Genomic DNA, 17,855 nt, shown 5'->3' on the forward strand with positions numbered 1-17,855 from the left:
AAGTTTTGAACGTAACCAAGAGTTTGAAAGTTACGTCATTATATTTGTATTTCTCCATAATGACTTTATGGAATAGAATTTAGACCAAGACTTTCATTGCCAACTTTCATATTGGTAGAAAAGATTTTCCAATTCTGGCCCAGCAACGCACTGACGACCTGTGCATGGTGTACCATGTCTTTGACTAACATTAGCTAGCACAAGTTCCAGCATCCTTTTGACCCCAAGGGGTCAGAAAGTGGCTTCAGAATAGATGTTTTCAATTCAGTTTTAAAATAAATACATTTTAGACTGTAATTCAAGTCAGTCAAATTATTTGTCATATTCAAACCAAGGCCATGTGATTTTTTTTTAATGAGGGTAAACTCTATTCAGACAATCTTCAGAGCATTAAGAAAAACCCCAATCAAGCAGCTACTTCATCACAGCACCACAAAAACTGACAACTATGTTCACTCACATGGGCCAAACAAACTCTACGCTCACTGGCCACTTTATTAGACATATGCGTCCAACTGTTCATTAATGCCCTATTCTAATCAGCCAATTGCAGAGTAGATATTCAATGCATGTAGGCATGTATACATGGCTAAGACAATCTGCTGCAGTTCAAACCGAACATCAGAATGGGGAAGAGAGATGATTTAAGTGACTTTGAACGTGGCATGGTTGTTGGTGCCAGATGGGCTGGTCTGACTATTTCAGAAACTGCTGATCTAATGGGATTTTTAAACAAAACCATCTCTAGAGTTTACAGAGAATGGTCAGAAAAAGAAAAACTATCCAGTAAGCGGCAGTTTTGAGGCCAGGAATTCCTTGTTGATGCCAAAGGAGACTGGTCAGACTTGTTCCAGCTGATAAAAAGGCAACAGTAACTCAAATAACCACTGGTTATAACAGAGGTCTGCAGAAGAGCATGAACGCACAACAACCTTGAGGCAGATAGGCTACAGTAACAGAAGGACACATTGGGTGTCACTCCTGTCAGCTAAGAACAGGAATCTGAGGCTACAATTCACACAGACTCGCCAAAATTGGACAATAGATGATTGGGAAAAACATTGCTTTATCTGATGAGTCTTGATTTTTGTTGCAACTTTCAGATGGTAGGGTCAAAATTTGGCATCGTCAACATGAAAGCATAGATCCGTCCTACCTTGTATCGACAGTTCAGGCTGGTGGTGGTGTAATGGTCTGAGGGATATTTTCTTGGCACACATTGAGGCCCTTAGTACCAACTGGGCATGGTTCCAATGCCACAGCCTACCTGGGTATTGTTGCTGACCATGTCCATTCCTTAATGATCACAGTGTACCCATCTTCTGATGGCTACTTCCAGCAGGATAAGGCGCCATGACATAAAACTGAAATCATCTCAAACTGGTTTCTTGAACATGACAATTAGTTCACTGTCCTCACATGGCATCCACAGTAATCAGATCCCAACCCAATAGAGCACATTTGGGATCTGGAACAGGAAGTTGGCATCATGGATGTGTTGCTGACAAATCTGCAAAAACTGCACAATGCTATCATGTCAATATGAATCAAACTCTCTGAGGTATGTTTCCAGTACTTGTTGAATCTATGCTGCCAAGGGTTAAGGCAGTTCTGGAGGCAAAAGGTAGTCCAACTCTGCACTAGCAAGGTATACCAAATAAAGTTGCTGAAAAGAGTTTATAAGAGAAACAGGACATTTTACTTCAATTTAAATTTGATCTACTACAAAAGTTTGGGAAAGCTTGAATTATATTTCAACATAATTTATTTAGCAGTAATACTTAAAAATAAACAATTATCTTAAAATATTTATGATCCATCTTCGCAGCTGCTGCGTTAAAGTTTCAATAATTTTAGCAAATATTTAATTGCTATGAATTGCATAGAATTGTAAATAATCTCAAACAGATGAGACAAGTATTAGAGAAGTACTGCGTAGGTAAGCAAATCATCAAATGCATGAACAAGTTGATGCATATTTAGAATTTAGGCAGAGGATTAGCAAACACCAATACATTTTAAACAGCTGGTTGTTTATGGTAAGAAAAGAAAGCTATATGTTCAGATTCTCAGAAGAACCTCTATATGAACAGAAGGCAAAACAGCTGTTTGCATATTCCAAAGCTCCATTGAATTTAAGTTAAAACAATGCAACAGTATTTTTTTAAGTTGACATTCATGTCCAACTATTCAAAGTGTTAGTTTCCACCTTGTATCAATCGAGCTTTCCCACTTCCAAGTGGACCTCTGACATATGATTCAAACAACAGGATCCGTTATGATGCAATCCTTGGACATATGTGGGTTTGCAGTGAGTGGATGTGGCCGCATTGTTGTAGCAGCATAAACACAAGTCTGTCCTGATGCACGAGTGGAAACCTACTCACCTTACAGGTCTCCACACAGGCGCCAGAGGTTTTTTTTTTATCCTTGCTCTTCCAGTGTCCATGAGTGATGTACATTTGAAATTATATACAAATGAAAAATACAAAATTCTATTCACTTTTTACAATGCTGAGAGGGCATGCATTATTTGTAGGAAAATTCACGCACATGTCTGTAAAAACAACAATGCATACAGTTGGGGTTTTGATCTATCAAGTCTTGAGCAGCTGTTTGACTTCTTGAAACCAATTTGTACTGTATGGCACATTATTCTGCCTTTTTATGGTTTTATTTTATTTTTTTTAAATAAATCGTAGAAGACATGAATTTGTGAAATACTGCCTAGGATATTGTGTTATCTTATGGGGTCAAGATGACACAAGCCTTACATTGACGCGTTATCCAACCCATGACAAATGTGGATGAAGGTGGACAGGATTTCATGTCTGCCACTGACACCAGTGAAAATCAAAAATCATTGGGAAAAAAAAGAAGTTCAGTGCACCGTCTTGTGGGGTCCAGATGACCCCACTCCCAACATCAACATACCTAGGATAGCACAAGGGTTAAGGAAATAAGTGAAATGTTACAATTAGCTTAAGACCCACTCCAATGGAAATCATGTTTTTTGTGTTTTAACAAGTTCTTGTGGCAATTTTCTCATTATGGAAGACATGTATAAAATATTTTTCGCTTAAAATTGCGTTTCTGAGTATTTCTTCAAATCGTGGTGAATTAGGGGCAGATGAAAAAATTTAATTTCAAAAAGCTCTTAGTTGTGACATAGAAACTGCAATGGGCCGGTCAAAGTCCTCCTGCTCTGCTCCATTCTGATACATCGACTTGAAGACAAATTGATCCATTAGTACCTTTGTTTTTCTTATCTAAGCTGCCATCAGGGTCAAAACTGTACAGCTGGATAGCACCAATACTACTCGCAATTTTTGTTGCATCATCTATGTCAACCTGGCGTTGTGAGAGGCTGTAAGCTAGCAGGGGAGTGTAAACATGGGACATAAGCCAACAGTCCTGCCCACAACTCATTGACGAGTTTCTAATTAACCCTTAATGCTATACACAAATTATGTCCTAGAAAATGTCAGTTTTTTTAATTTTGCTGAAAATGGCGTAATCATAACTAAAAGACCACTGGGAACAATTTTACGATAGATAAGATTATTGGAGTGGGACTTTAGCAGTTAGGGTTTCAATACTTTTCTATGACTGTTTAAGATTAGATTGATTTGGTTTTTTGTCTTAAAGTGGGACAGAGCTGCTTACTTGAAGTGCCTCAAAAAGCTATTGGTTGGGTACAAAAAAAAAAGTTTTTCAATAATGTTTTGATTTCTATCTTAATTTAAGTATATATGTAATGTGGTTAAAATAAGCCCTGCAATCTTTGCACCAAGAAACATCCTTAGACCAGTAGTTCTCCACCTTGGTCTTCAGGGACTGCTGGTCTGCAAATTTAGCTCACATGCTCTAACAAACCTGACTTGCATAATTGTGGCTCAATGTCAGGCGTTTGTAAAGTTCAGCTATTTAACCTAAAGTACAATTCGTAGTTTCAAAAACATTATCAAACCAAAAGATTTTTTTTTCAAGAATAAGAAATAAAATGAAAAGATCAAACCAACAAAGAATACTGTCTTAAGTAAGAGTAGGTACAGATCAGTCTTAACATGTAGATACATTTAAAATACAAATTAGATTAGAATTGGGTAAAATATCTAATGCTGTGGTGACAACACAAAAAGTGTTAACTTATGTCAGGAAGAAGTGTAATTGTAAAAGAAAAGTTGTTTTGGAATAACATCTAGTCTTGCCAAGAGCTGGGAGTTGGCATCTCCCTGATGTCATTAGTGGGAATTCCCCCTTCAGCACCCCCCCTCAAAAGAAAAAACATGTTTGATTTAAACTCAATGTAAAATGCTTCTAATGAAAATAAATATTTTTGTAACCCACACCGACCTGTGTTCAGACAGTCCCCGTTCTGATCAAGCTTCTGAACCAGCAGGTGAATGAAAAAAAGGCTTTGAGGCTTTTAAATTAAAAAAATAAAAGCATTGCTAGTAAGGATTGGCTGGAATAAAGTTAATCAACTGATTTACATGGGTTTATTGCAGTGGCTTTTTTTGGTGGTAGTTTTTAGTTGGATGTTAAACATGGTTGGGTTTGTTTTAACGGTGAAAGTCCCCTTCTGTTGAACGAAACGACTTTTACTCCATGACAAGCACTCCAGATCAGTGGTGAAGCTAAAATGAACAGCAGATGTAAAACCAATACCACTGACCACTCTTTTGAATAGTGAGCATTAGTCCAAAGTAGAAATACACATAGGAAACAGTGTGAACTGAATTAGGTGATCTGGGGGTTCCCTGCAGAGCTGAAGAGCCCAATTGGGTGCATCCGAGGTACAGCGAGGAACCAAAAGGTTCAAGATGAAGGGGTCGTAGAGGTTCATGGTTGATAAACACCGAGAAGTCTGGGACTTGAAAAATTCTCTCACCAATTTTAGTTTTGACAATCCACTGTTTCCCAAAAGAAAAAAACTGACATTAGAAGTTGTATTTGAATCAATCATGACCTTTACTTAGTGAAAATACCCTGAAGAGACTTGGCGATTACAATTAAATAATCTTGCCCATTTATTCCCTTTCGTGTTATTTTTTCTAATAAAATGACTAAATGAAAAATCTAAATCCAAAAAATTTTTAGTCATGCGATTGAATGAATAGTTGCTAGAAGTCTTTAAAGGTTCATCGTTGTGGATTTATCTTTTCATACAGACACAACAAAACTACAAATGATTGCAGTTTTGCAGCTGACAATTCAGTTAGTGACAACCATCGAATGTATAAATTTACTCAGAAATTTATTATGCAGGTATTGAAATCCGCATGAGTAACCATCCAAAATATTTTTTTCTGCTCTTTGAATATTCAGAAACACAGTAAAATGAAATTTGAGGTTGTGTCCAAAACAGGAACAGGAAGTCTTTGCAAATGTGTCCACTAACGGGCTGGTTTGGCTTACCTTGTCTTGAACTTTGACATTCCTCTTCCAAAATTAGATCTTAAAGTCCCACGAGAAGGAAATGGTGACATTCACCCGAGCCCAGGGCGTGAACACATTTTCTTTCAAGTTAAATTGGTCTGTTGAGCAGTTTGGCTGGTTAGGAAACATTTCTGTTGGATTCTTTTATTGAGGCCACTTTGGTTGATCGTTGAGTGTTCACACACGGGAAGATTCTGAATTTATTTTGTACTCATTCTTCTAGCTGCTTTTATTTATTGTGGTTAGTATAAAGTTGCCATCTTGTTTTAATTAAAAAATATATTTCTAACCTATATTAATTTTTATTTATTTGTTTTATAACAGCTAAAGAGTTTTGACTAAACACAGTTGTAAACAAAATAACTCAAAATACACACTGCCAACACATAAAGTCCAAACATTCTTGTTGAGAGTTCAGCTGTTGCAGAACACAAAAAAGATCAATGCTTCCCTGCACACATACCACAGTGATTAAAGTTTTTTAATTCCCACTTTATTTAAATAAGCTGGATGATATTGTACAAGGTTACTGAGTGAAGATGCAAATATTTTGTAGGAAAGAAAGAAGAAAGGGATCAACAAAGACTACCAAATCCAAATGTTTTCACAGCAGAGGAGCCTATCTGAATAGTGGATATGATTCACTTTGTTTGTACTGTGAAATATAGGTCTTAATACTAAATTCATCAATTGTCCTTTTGAGTTATTCTAAAAAAACTGCAGCTACTTGTTCACATTACAATCTGATTCATTCAATGGTAAAGGTAGACTACAGTCCCATTGTGATAATAAATTCCTCTAATGGAAACATGTCAATTTAGAAAAAAAAACTTGAATTTATCGAATAAAGTTTTTACCTTTGGAAGTGGTTTTTCAGGAGTATTGAACTCGACATTTTGCAAAATTGCAATGGAAACACTTCTTTTGTATTAAATGAGTATTCCTCACATCCGCCGCCATGTTTTTAAATGACTTATTGCGCGAGTTGGTTTGTTTTTATTTGCATCATTATGATTAAATGGAAACAGTGTAATTGTGATATTGTTTTTTTCTTTTAACATTTCTAGAATTTCAATAACGTTTTGTGCATATGAAACCTTTTATAAGACGTTGCTGGCCTTTTGTATTTGCTAAAAAATTATATTCATGAATGTTTAAAATTCTTACAGAATCAAGGAACACTATAAATATTTTTATAAATTATTATTATTTTTAAATCTAAAGCAAGCAAAGAAATATTTTAATTTTTAAAAGTATTAAATTTGCAAATGTTGGGATTTTTTTTAACTATGTGAGAGTTAATCACATTAAGTGATTTTTTCCAACATTTTAATAAAGAATCATTAATAAAGTCATTCAGAAAGGCTCCACCACTTGTAAATTTGAAACAATTTATTAGTTGACAGCCACAAGAAGAAAGATTGCAGAACAATCTTTCTCCGAGGCAATAAAATAATCATAATAGGACCACTTTTAAGATTAAGAATTTTGAAAAAAACATTTAAGTACTGCATTGGCATTACCTGAACAAGAGTATTGACACCGTCATCTGGAATCCCGTTTACAGCTGCCTGGTGGTTGAGGTCCTTCCCAAAGTTCCACTCTAGATCAAGGAAACATGACAGCCCAAATAAGGAAAAACATGTCTTCTACAATCACACAATAGTGCTAAAGATATGTTAAAATAACAAATGACAATTTACCTGGATTAAGAGTATCTGCATCCAGCATACCCCCTTCTCGATAGCTCTCCAACTCCTCAACTTTCACTTTGCTCCACGGAATGTAACAAACGCCGCGTTCCACATCCCAGAACTTTTTGTGCGCTGATTTTATACCTTTGTTTAAAGCCCAAGCAATCTATACAAAACACAAATTCTCATCAACTGTTAGTTTAATGGTACTTAAAAGAACCCCAATAAACATTTGTGTAAATGTAATTAAAGAATCCACATACCTTCACAGGTTTCTGGTTGACTTTATAAGACCCTCGGCTGAGTTTTTTCAAAGCCGTATACGCATCCTGTCTATGAACCATGACAATGTAGGCACAACCCCTCGGAGGAATCATCTAAAAACAAAGGTTATATTAAAAAAAAATCCATTTAAACATACCCATTTCCAGGAAATCTAATTTATTTTTATTCTTTTGATTCTTCAATTCAATTCAATTTTGAGTTTACACATTTATACACATTTGTTTAGAAATACATTTAAAATCTACTATATGTTTTATAATGTATTTAGTGATATAATGAGATTGTTAATAGTATACAACGTTACATGTTTTTTAAAAGGAGAAGTTCTAACAAAAATGTTCAGATCCTTAACATTGTAAACATTGTTCTGCCTCTTCTGGAGGGTGTTTCAGTTTGGCCACTAGGAGGCGATCACGCGGTAGCATTACACTTTATTACAGAAGAAGAAGAAAAAGATGTTTTAGATCACAAATGGTTACTTTAAAAAAAATCTTATTTCATATCTGTGAGTTTATAAAGATGTTCATTTAGTCAGCAATGTATGTTTAGGTTGACCGAGCATTTGCATTAGCCGTCCTAAGGCAAATTCCATTAAGCATTAGCATCAAGTTAGCAGACTAGGTTTATGTGCTAAATGGATTTATATCTTTTATAAATCGATTATTGATCTACTGAGCTTAAATCAATTAAAATCGATTAATCGATTTTTTTCAACCCAGCCCCACTCCAATATGTGGAAACACTTTAAATTTAGCAAAGACATGTGACCGTACAGTGTGGTATAATGTTCTAATGATGCTCTGCTTGTATTATTTTGATATGAAAGTAAAATGTGAATGGATTACACATTGATTATTGCTTACTTCTTTGTACACAAATTAAGTTTACACTCCATTATCTTTACAAAAAATCCAAGAAATCTGGAAAATGCCACATCCACTGTTCAATACCAGGTATTTGTCTCTGAGTCACTGGTTGAAAAGGTCAGTGAATCAAATCGTTCAAAATGAAAAGTGAATCGAATTATCAACCAAATATCGAATGAATCGTTATAACCCTAAATAAAAGCATTCTGTAAGTGATTTAAAAGTGTTTTCATACCATCATTTGACAATTAAAGTGTCAAAAAAATACATAAAACCAAAACAAAAACAATTTTCCTTGTAACGAAATAAGACATAGGGATAGACAACCATTCAATTAATTTACTATTTGAATTTATTATTTTATTACATTTCCAAGATCTTGTTAGATATATATGAAATGAGATAGAATGATCTCTGAAGTGACGATATGTTTAGGAGTGAGAACTAGTCTCTGTACAGACATGTCACTTTATTTCATTCTTTAAGTGACTCTATAAACTTGTTCAATAATAAATACAGGTGTGATACCAGAAATTTTTACTTGTCTGCAACTGTTTTTCATAAAAATATGGATAATGTATCTAACAATTAGGTACAGATGGACAGAAATATAAAGAGGGTAGGAGTAATAAGCCACCTATTGATTTTTTTGTCAGTGTTTACATGTGTACAACTGTACAAAATGTGTATTTTAATACAAAACTGTACATGCAAATAAATGACTATTTGTTTTTTTAATATATATCATTCAAATACTTTTTTTTACTTACATGGATGGACTCGATCTGGCCAAACTCCTCCAAAAGGGATGTCACATCCGACTGCTGAGTTTTCTTGTCAAGCTGCCCGACCCAGAGTGTAGTACTGCAAACTAGGAATATAATAAGAAAAAGATTAGGATCCCTTAAGGAAAAAAGCAAAAGAACAGCAGAGAAAGACCAGCAGCTTAGTTACATGATGGCACATACCACTGAGTGTTTGACTCTTTATGCTGGGGAGACCTTTCTGTCTACGTTCTCTGTCTTTCTCGCTTTGATTCCTGTCCTGAGAATTGGAGTGGGATCTCCAGCGTCGCTCTCTGGAACGGGAGCCTCGATGCCTCGATCTCTCTGAGCGAGACGAAGATCTTGATCTTCTCCTTGGAGATCTAAAACACAAATTAGTTAAACATGAGAAAAGGAGCTGGTTTAGTTATAAATGGTATCTATCAGAGGATTTGTTTATTTAAGAGTAGCTAAGACATTTTTAATCTTATCCTAATTTCATACAAAGCAAAAGGTGCTGGGAATCTGTTTTGATGTGCAATTCATGCATACAGACTCTTTAAAATGAAAGAAAGAAGGCCCAGAATAAAATAAATGAGCAACAATAACTTCACAACCAACTAAAATTGGGCAAACAGTCATGTGCTGCTAAAACAGCTGACTTAAGAAACAAACTAAAAGCAGCTAAAAGTTAGAGAGCTTTAATCTTTGCTATGAGCGGTCTGGTTTTGAACCCACAGTCTTGAGGTAGACATTTGATATTTGTCATCACAAAAGACAATAAGCTGCAGTCAATTCAACCGAACAAACATCCAGCTCAAGCAAAGTTTGCATAGAAGTGTTTTAAAATAACTTGTGTGATAGAGATTGTTTTTTCTGTTAATTTGTCTCAACTTTGCACCAGTGGAGCCCACTTCTAAAGACAATCCAGACTATGATTTAAAACTGAATGGTTTCATAATGAGATAAAACAGTTCATTTAAACATAAAAACATCACCAATATTCATTTCTGGATTACGAAATCTTTTGAGACATATTTATAAGAAGTCTGCTATTGGACTGGACCTCATTTCACTGTAGGATGGATCACAAGTTTTACCTGGAACGAGTTCTGGATCTGGATCTCCTGCCATGACCTCTGCGTCTGCCGTCCCGTCTATGCTTTTCAACAGAACTTTCCTTTAAAAAGAAAAACGGAGCATTTTTATTGAGTTTAAAAATTCTACTTCAAAGTCATATCAAGTATTACATTTAGATACGATGAAGACAAAATAAATACATTTAAAAAAATGTGAATATAAGTAAAATTTAACACAAACATCCTCCTTATTAATTAACTAAAAAGCTTTTTTTAATGTAAAGCCTGTTCTTTTTAGCTTAGTGTGTGACAAGTGAAAGCATTCTATCAGCTCTTTTCACTTAGAATCTTGTTTTATGGCGACTTTAACTATAATGTATTATTTTAGTGTCTAAGGGTTTTGTTCACATCTGTAACTTTTGTCTACATGCATTTAAATTGCCTTTTTTCTGTAATACAGTTATAATTGTCTTGTGTGTGATTTAATTTTACAAATGAATCTGGTTTGCCATGTATGACAAGCAGAATAAGATTACCATTTTTATTTTTCTTTCGCTGATATAATTTGTTTTTTGACTAAATAAAAATCATAAAATAGTAATGAAAATATCTTGGTTTAAAATAATGATTAACCTTTGTTTGAGGGTAATTTTCATTCTGATGAGGATATCCATCTGGTATCATATGACGTTCAACGTGACTTCCTCCTCCAAGGTGCTAAAGGATGACAAGAAGAAAAGTCAACAACAAAATCATTCTTAAAATGATCTTCAGAATAAAACTTATTTGCTAAATACTTCTAATAACAACTTTAAGAAGGAAATACTACACAGAAAGGTCAGATATTTGTATTTAATGCTACTAGTTCAATGCTGCCATTTAATTTAGCCACAAAATAGAAAATGACCTTTATTTCTGCATTCTCTCCCATCACAGCCTGAAAGTCTGTTCCAGCTCTCTGATCCGAAAACCGTCTCAATAAGCTTTCAGAAATGTTTCTGTTGAGAAAAAACACATAAAAAAAGCATTGAGTGAAAAAAGAATTCAGCGTATTGGTGCATAATGATTGGTTCTGCCGCTGTTCATTTCCATTTTTTGGTCAAAACAATTGTGGTTAAAAGATTACATTTTCGATTAGAAATGTGAAACAAAATTTTCATGCATTCATTCATTCATTTTCTTGACCGCTTTGTCCCTTTCGGGGTCGCGGGGGTGCCGGAGCCCAACCCGGCTGCTGATGGACAAAATTTTCAAATGGCACAATTTTTAAGACTCAGATATTACAATTCAAGACTTTAAGGTATCATTTCCAAATGTATAGATTCAACGGTTTTAAGATTTTTGAAGACTCTGCAGGAACCCTGTAGAGTCACCCACGAAAAGATACAAAAGCAGAGTGTTCACCACTAATGAATTTCATAGATTAAAAATTAAATACTATCATTTAAGTTGTCTAGAAGAACATTATGTGTGGATTAGTGTCAATATTCTATCATTAATTATGAAAAATGTCCATGAAAGAGTTATAATAATCACCAATGTATAAGAAAAAGTGCAAAAGTTGTAAACTCCAGTCCTGATCATTTGGTGTCACAAGACAAACTTGATTAACAAACAACTGATCTGTTTTAGTGCACAGCATAAAATAGCATGTTAAACATTTCAGAAACCAACAGTTTGCAGAGTAAAGGCCATAAGCAAAGAATGAGGCTAAAACCAAACTCTTTCCCTACCCTTCTGGCTCCTCCCTTTTGCTCCAATTGTAGGAGCATTTAAAACTGTAGTGGTGTCCTAAAGTGTTTTTTAAGGATGAGTCACAGCAACTTAAGAGTTGTTTTCTACACGTGGTTGTGCTCTGAAGCACAGACATTTACATTTAAATGCAAATATTTATCAGGGATGTCCCACTCAGGTTTTTTTGGGCCCAACCAGATTCCAAGTCATTTATTTTGAGTATCTGTCAACACAACTCAAAATATACTTTTGTAACACATTCTAAAGTGGACAAATGTCATAAACAGAACTTTTTTTTATTTTATTATTCAACACTTAAACAGAGCACTTCTAGGAAGTAGCTTGAATAATCAATTAAAAGTAGTGCAACTATCAACTAGAAAAATAGTGAACTATTAGGAAGTAAAAATAGGTGATAATTAGTCATGTGAGAGAGTTTGGTGACTGAAGCTTTGGTATTTTCAGAATTATTAAACATTTTTGATCAGATGGGATTCATTCCTTCATTCTGACAAATAACTTATGACTTTCTTTTAAAACTGTTCTTGTAGCATGAATATGAGGATGAATATGTGGGACTAGTTCATAAAATATGGCAAATAAGGAACAGATCTTCAGTAATAAAGTCACCTTCCCCCACAGCTGCAGTCTCACTCCATGTGTCGGCAGCATGAGACCACCGCTCTCATTGAACAGAAACAAAAACCCCAACTTTTGTCTTTTGAAATGACTTTCTAGGTCATAGTTGGTGTTAAACTTGAAATATAAAAAGCTGATCGAAATGAGAATTGATTAAATATCTGATACTGATCGGGAGACAACATACAATTTTTGATCGAGTCATCAACCATGGGGTCGAGTCCAACTTTTGAACACATGATCCGATCAGGACATTCCTATAATTTATTAATAAATTTGTTTTTGCGTGACTTTTTAAAAGTTATAAAACTAATGTTGTCATACATATTCCTACTTCTGACAGCTACGCGCCAACATAAATAACCAATGACTTTTGATGATGTCATCATGCTGTCCGAATTTGACACAATTTTCTTCCGTATCTCCGCTTCAAATGGTAAATATAAGGATAGGAAGAGGCCATAAGAGTAGGCAAGCAATTTGGATTCAGCCTAAGACTGCAGAAGCCATACACACACAGGTATATAGCTTATAAATATGTATGTGACACTGACTAGTACTTAACGCTGCCTTTGGGTATCATAAAATATGAGAACATTGTCATCAAAAACTCAGAAGGGAAAAATAAAACTACAATGCAGGACATGACAAGGACATGCTACATCCCGTTTAACCATAGAGCAAGTTGTAAAATACAAATCCAAAAAGAACGCCAACAAACCCATTAAAAGACCCGTAAATTAAAGAATGCACACGTAAAATTAAATCTGATTCACCAAAACGTGAGGAATACTAGAACAACAGTCACGTTGATTGCATATTCTGATCTATGAGAAAGTACATTGGTCCTCGGTTTATTGTGGAAGTTAGGTTCTAAAAACAACCAAGAATAGGTGAAATCTGTGGATTATAGATGTTTAAAGATGCTTTCAAAGATCACACTGAATGCAATTCGCACGACAAATTCACGTGTGCTGCCTCCCTTTCGTCGCGCAACAAATTTGCTGCTTGTCGCCTATCAAAAATGAGTTCCTGAGCTTGACGCTGTGGCCACATGTGGGAGGAGCTACCAGCTAATGTTTTTAGGATGATCGCTATAAGGAACGGTGTTGGTAGATATCTCACTTTGAATGTATGGAAGATACAGATGATTTTGAGAAATAAGGTTTATTTGTTGTGAAGAGTTCTACAAAAACATCAGTAATCATGTCTCTATGTTTGGGTTTATATGATCATTATTAAAAGATTTTCCTGTTACAGGGGAATGTATGACAGCCGCTTCCACTATGCTTCTGTGTCTCTGTGGAGGAACTTAAAGGCTGACTATCTAGCATTAACCCAAGGGGGAAAAAATAAAATGTTTCCTTTTTATTAATGTCTCAATGAGGCCTGAGCTGGCAGGCTCTGCACCCCGTAGTGGCTCTTTGTCCGCCGGCATATCGAGCGAGTGAGCTCTGCCACGTTAACAAAAGCCAGCAATTAGTCCAGCGATCTGTCAAACTTCAGATATTTAAATTTCAGCTGCACCCCCCGATTCGCACCACGTCGCCAAATCGAACTGCTGCCAGACCTTTGTGCCATTCCCGTCGTTCAAATCGCACCGCGATACTTCAGATAGTCTCAATTCGCATCTGTTCCATTGAATTTACATTGAAACTGGTCTCCTCCGCCAGATGAATCGTGTTCAGTATGAATGTACCTCAAGGCTCTAAAAGCCTTCTTCTCTCTGACAGACACCAACATTTTCAAACTTTTCTCTTATGTTTAAACTCTCAAAGTTCAAACCCTTGAGGAGAAATAAGTCGAGTATTATAGAATGAAAACGATCTGCCAGAAATCAAAGATTTATATAAATCTTTGTACGGGAGACGTGGCACAGATGAGATGGATCGACAAGGACAAACAATATAACACACCATTTATATAAAAAAAACAAACAAACAAACAAAAAAAACCACAAAGCATGCAAACTTGCTGTGGAAAAAAAAAAATCACAAAAACAAAGATACTATAAAAGATATACATATTGGGTAAAAACATCACTAAGAAAATCAGTGAGGACGTTAGAATGTTTAATCTCAAACTTACTGCAACTGAATGTTGTTCTCTGAAGTTTGCACGTCCTCGGGGTCATCATCATAGTCAAATCGGTCGAGGAGTTTCTGAGGAAATACGCCTCCATTAACTACATCAATAAGACAAACAACTTTAGAATGAAAGAGCTCTGCTATTACCTCGGCCAAAGAACTTCTGTTTGCACTTCGGGAATTACTTTGGTTGAGTTGGGAAACCGGCATCGGCGGTGCGTTGGGTAAATTGTTCGTGTTTACAGTAGATCTATCTGCTTGCTGAAGGTTCTGCAGCATCCTCTGTAACTGGTGGTGAACAAAAATAAACAAATATAAATTACACTACTTAAGTCAAACTTTTGATGCATTAATGTCAATAACTTACCTCCTGACAGTGGGGGGACTGAAGCAGCTGTGCCACAGCAGCTAAGGCATCAGATGTGGGGAGTTGATGTTCATCAGGTAAAACAGAGGCATTACTGACCAACGTTTCTGCCTCTTTTTGCGGGGCAACAGGATCTGTTCAGATGCAAAAATATATATATTTTAAAGAGGTTATTAAAAGTTAGCAACAAACAATAAAGCATGTTTTCCACACTAAGAGCTACTATTTTATAAATTCTGAAAATAATTTGAAATTCTACTACCTCCAAAGGTAGGAGATGGTGAAGCAACAGAAGTAGCCATATCCATCAAAGGCTGAAGAATGTTCATCTCAAACACACCGTTCTTCTGCCACAGGTTCAGGACACGAAGTATTTTGTTCTGATGAGATGATAAATATGTTTTTTTTTTTTTAATATTTGGTAAAACTCATACACTCAGAAAAAGAAAGCGAGTACCTTATCATCCTCTGGACATAGAAAAAGGTTTTGGAAGGTGTCTGTAAAGTTCTTCAAGAACCTGGGTCCAAAAACATCCTTTTCAACACCAAACTGGTGACGGGATTGCCGAACGATGGAATCAACAACATATAAACCAGGAACTTTTAATTCGGGCTTGCACTGTAAAAATAAAAACAAAAAAAAACATAATTTACTTTATGTTGCTGTTAGGGTTTCCCCCCCCTCCCCCCCAAAGACCCACTCTGATGAAAATCTTGTTTGGTGTTTTTTTTTTTTGGCATGATGGAAGATTTGAATAAAGAATTTTAAGATTAATGGGCGGCCGTGTTGCAGCGGTAGGACGGTCAACTCCTGATCGGAAGTGAGCAAGTTCGACTCTCGCCTTGCCCGCCCATGTGTCGAAGTGTCCTTGGGCAAGACACTGAACCCCGAATTGCCTCTGGTGGAAGGTTGGCGCCAGTGTTCGGCAGCGGAGCCACCACCAGTGTGTGAATGTGTGTGTTAATGGGTTTCTGACTGTGAAGCACTTTGGGCCCTCGAAGGAGGGCAGAAAGCACTATACAAGTATACGCCATTTGCCATTCACCATTAAATCTTAAATTCTCCAAATGTTTTAATTAAAATTGTGACTCAAGAGAAAACAAAAAAACGCAGTTAGAAAAAGCTTGTAGGTGTAATATGGATCGATAGCAGCAACCCACAAGCTCCCTGCACCATTCCATTCTGATCCATCAACGTCTTCCTAGTAAGAGCTGGATAGCTCCGGTATTGCTCGCCATTTTTGTTGCACCAGTATTGTTAGGTCAGGAGTTTAAAGGGCTGTAAGCTAGCAGGAGAACTACTGTCGCTCCGCAGGAAATAAGTCCTAGAAAACCACACAGACTTTGATTTTGCCTAAAAACGATAATCATACATAAAAGATCACTGTGAATATTTTTTTACAATTGATCGAAAATCACCGGAGTGCATCTTTGAGGGAAAAAAAACAAGGTTTGAAATATATATATATATTTAAACGTTAGATAAGTGCAACATACCTTCTTGATGAACTTTTCAACAATCTGGACAACATGTTTGTAAAGCTTGTAAAAGAGAAATAAGTCATATTAGTACAGTGTTTTCAATTTACATCAAATGTGTCTAAAACACTAAAGAAGAAATGGGAATAGGAAGACAACTTGAGTACATTTATCTCAATTTATTATCTGAATATGTGTCAAGTAAATTGAATGTGCCGATTCAAACCAACAGTAAACACAAAACATTTACCTTGATAGCTTTAATAGCTGATTTGGTTACGGACATCATTTTAGCCCGGGATATCGGGGGCTTCATGTCAATCATGGAGAACAGCTGGAGGATATTGGAGGGGGAAATGAATAAATTAGCTCAGTTTAAAAGAGAAACACGTGGGAAAACATCTAAACACTACCGAGGTGTCTCGTCGTGGGTGGGGGTTTTGAGGCCCGCATTTTACAAGCTAAAGTAATGCCAACAATCGTAATAACATGTGTCCCGACGTTCATAAAACAATTATTTACTTCTGAATCCCAATGCTATTCCCCTTTGTTATCAGTAAGTATCGTTCAGCATCTGCGTGCAGACGGCGGCGGCCTTGTTTGATTTGCGAGGAGTAAACGTTAGGCTAATTCTAAAGCTACTGATCAAACATGATAAAAATACACAAATAAATATATTTTAAAATAACAAACACAAGAAATTTGTTTTCGTGTGTTCGAGTGTGAAGTAGTAACCACAAAAAAACGAACAAAACAATGAGAAAAGTGAACAGTTAGCTTAAATAGTTAGCTAAATATTTAGCTTCAGAGAGCGAAACACTGGTAAAGTTTACCTCCATGTTGAACGCGTTGACTGCCTCCATTACTGTCCGTAAATATTGAGAACAGGTCGACTATAGTGCTCCTTTATGTCCAGCCAACACAATGATAAACATTTAAGCAAATGTTAAAGCTACATAAAAAAAAAGATTAGCAACGTTAGCCGGATCTGCGCTTAGCAACCTTTGGCGGCGGCCTCGGACTGTTCCACTCCGAAAATCTCGAGGGCTGATGACGTCAACGTCATCACGTGCAATGGTACGGTCCAGTATCGATGAGACAAAAACAAAGTAAAGAAACCCTCAAGATATACTTGTAAAACGAAAAGGCTATTTTATTTTATTTTATTTTATTTTATTTTATTTTATTTTATTTTATTTTATTTATAACATAAGAATGCCAAAACAAGCAGCAAAAATAAGCTGAATTTCAAGAAAAAACGCGTGAGGGAATTATAATAGTAAAACAAATAAATAAATAAATTCAACTTAAAGTTATGTTAATCTAAAAAAACTGAGAAAGATGTTAGGTTTTAGCCGCCCTTTATCTCTACTGGATGTCTGATTCTGGGCAAAAACACAAATATATGTAGTGTTAAGT

General features: G+C 35.8%; 1 protein-coding gene across 1 annotated transcript in view; it reads right to left on the bottom strand.

Moving 5' to 3' along the window:
- LOC112149200 (SR-related and CTD-associated factor 4) overlaps positions 1–17,855 on the bottom strand; it is a 31,753-nt gene extending 13,898 nt beyond the window's left edge. The window contains exons 1-16 of the mRNA XM_024276746.2: positions 17,270–17,855; positions 16,687–16,770; positions 16,455–16,499; positions 15,415–15,576; positions 15,220–15,337; positions 14,958–15,091; positions 14,738–14,878; positions 14,592–14,665; positions 11,038–11,128; positions 10,764–10,847; positions 10,152–10,231; positions 9,256–9,434; positions 9,058–9,158; positions 7,400–7,513; positions 7,146–7,302; positions 6,966–7,045 (exon numbers count right to left, since the gene is read on the bottom strand). Coding sequence (XP_024132514.1) covers positions 6,966–7,045; positions 7,146–7,302; positions 7,400–7,513; positions 9,058–9,158; positions 9,256–9,434; positions 10,152–10,231; positions 10,764–10,847; positions 11,038–11,128; positions 14,592–14,665; positions 14,738–14,878; positions 14,958–15,091; positions 15,220–15,337; positions 15,415–15,576; positions 16,455–16,499; positions 16,687–16,770; positions 17,270–17,299 — 1,674 coding nt within the window. The 5' untranslated portion in view covers positions 17,300–17,855. The remainder of the gene's footprint in view (positions 1–6,965; positions 7,046–7,145; positions 7,303–7,399; positions 7,514–9,057; positions 9,159–9,255; positions 9,435–10,151; positions 10,232–10,763; positions 10,848–11,037; positions 11,129–14,591; positions 14,666–14,737; positions 14,879–14,957; positions 15,092–15,219; positions 15,338–15,414; positions 15,577–16,454; positions 16,500–16,686; positions 16,771–17,269) is intronic.

This window comes from Oryzias melastigma, linkage group LG13, assembly GCF_002922805.2.
Source record: "Oryzias melastigma strain HK-1 linkage group LG13, ASM292280v2, whole genome shotgun sequence".
Classification (NCBI taxonomy): domain Eukaryota; kingdom Metazoa; phylum Chordata; class Actinopteri; order Beloniformes; family Adrianichthyidae; genus Oryzias; species Oryzias melastigma.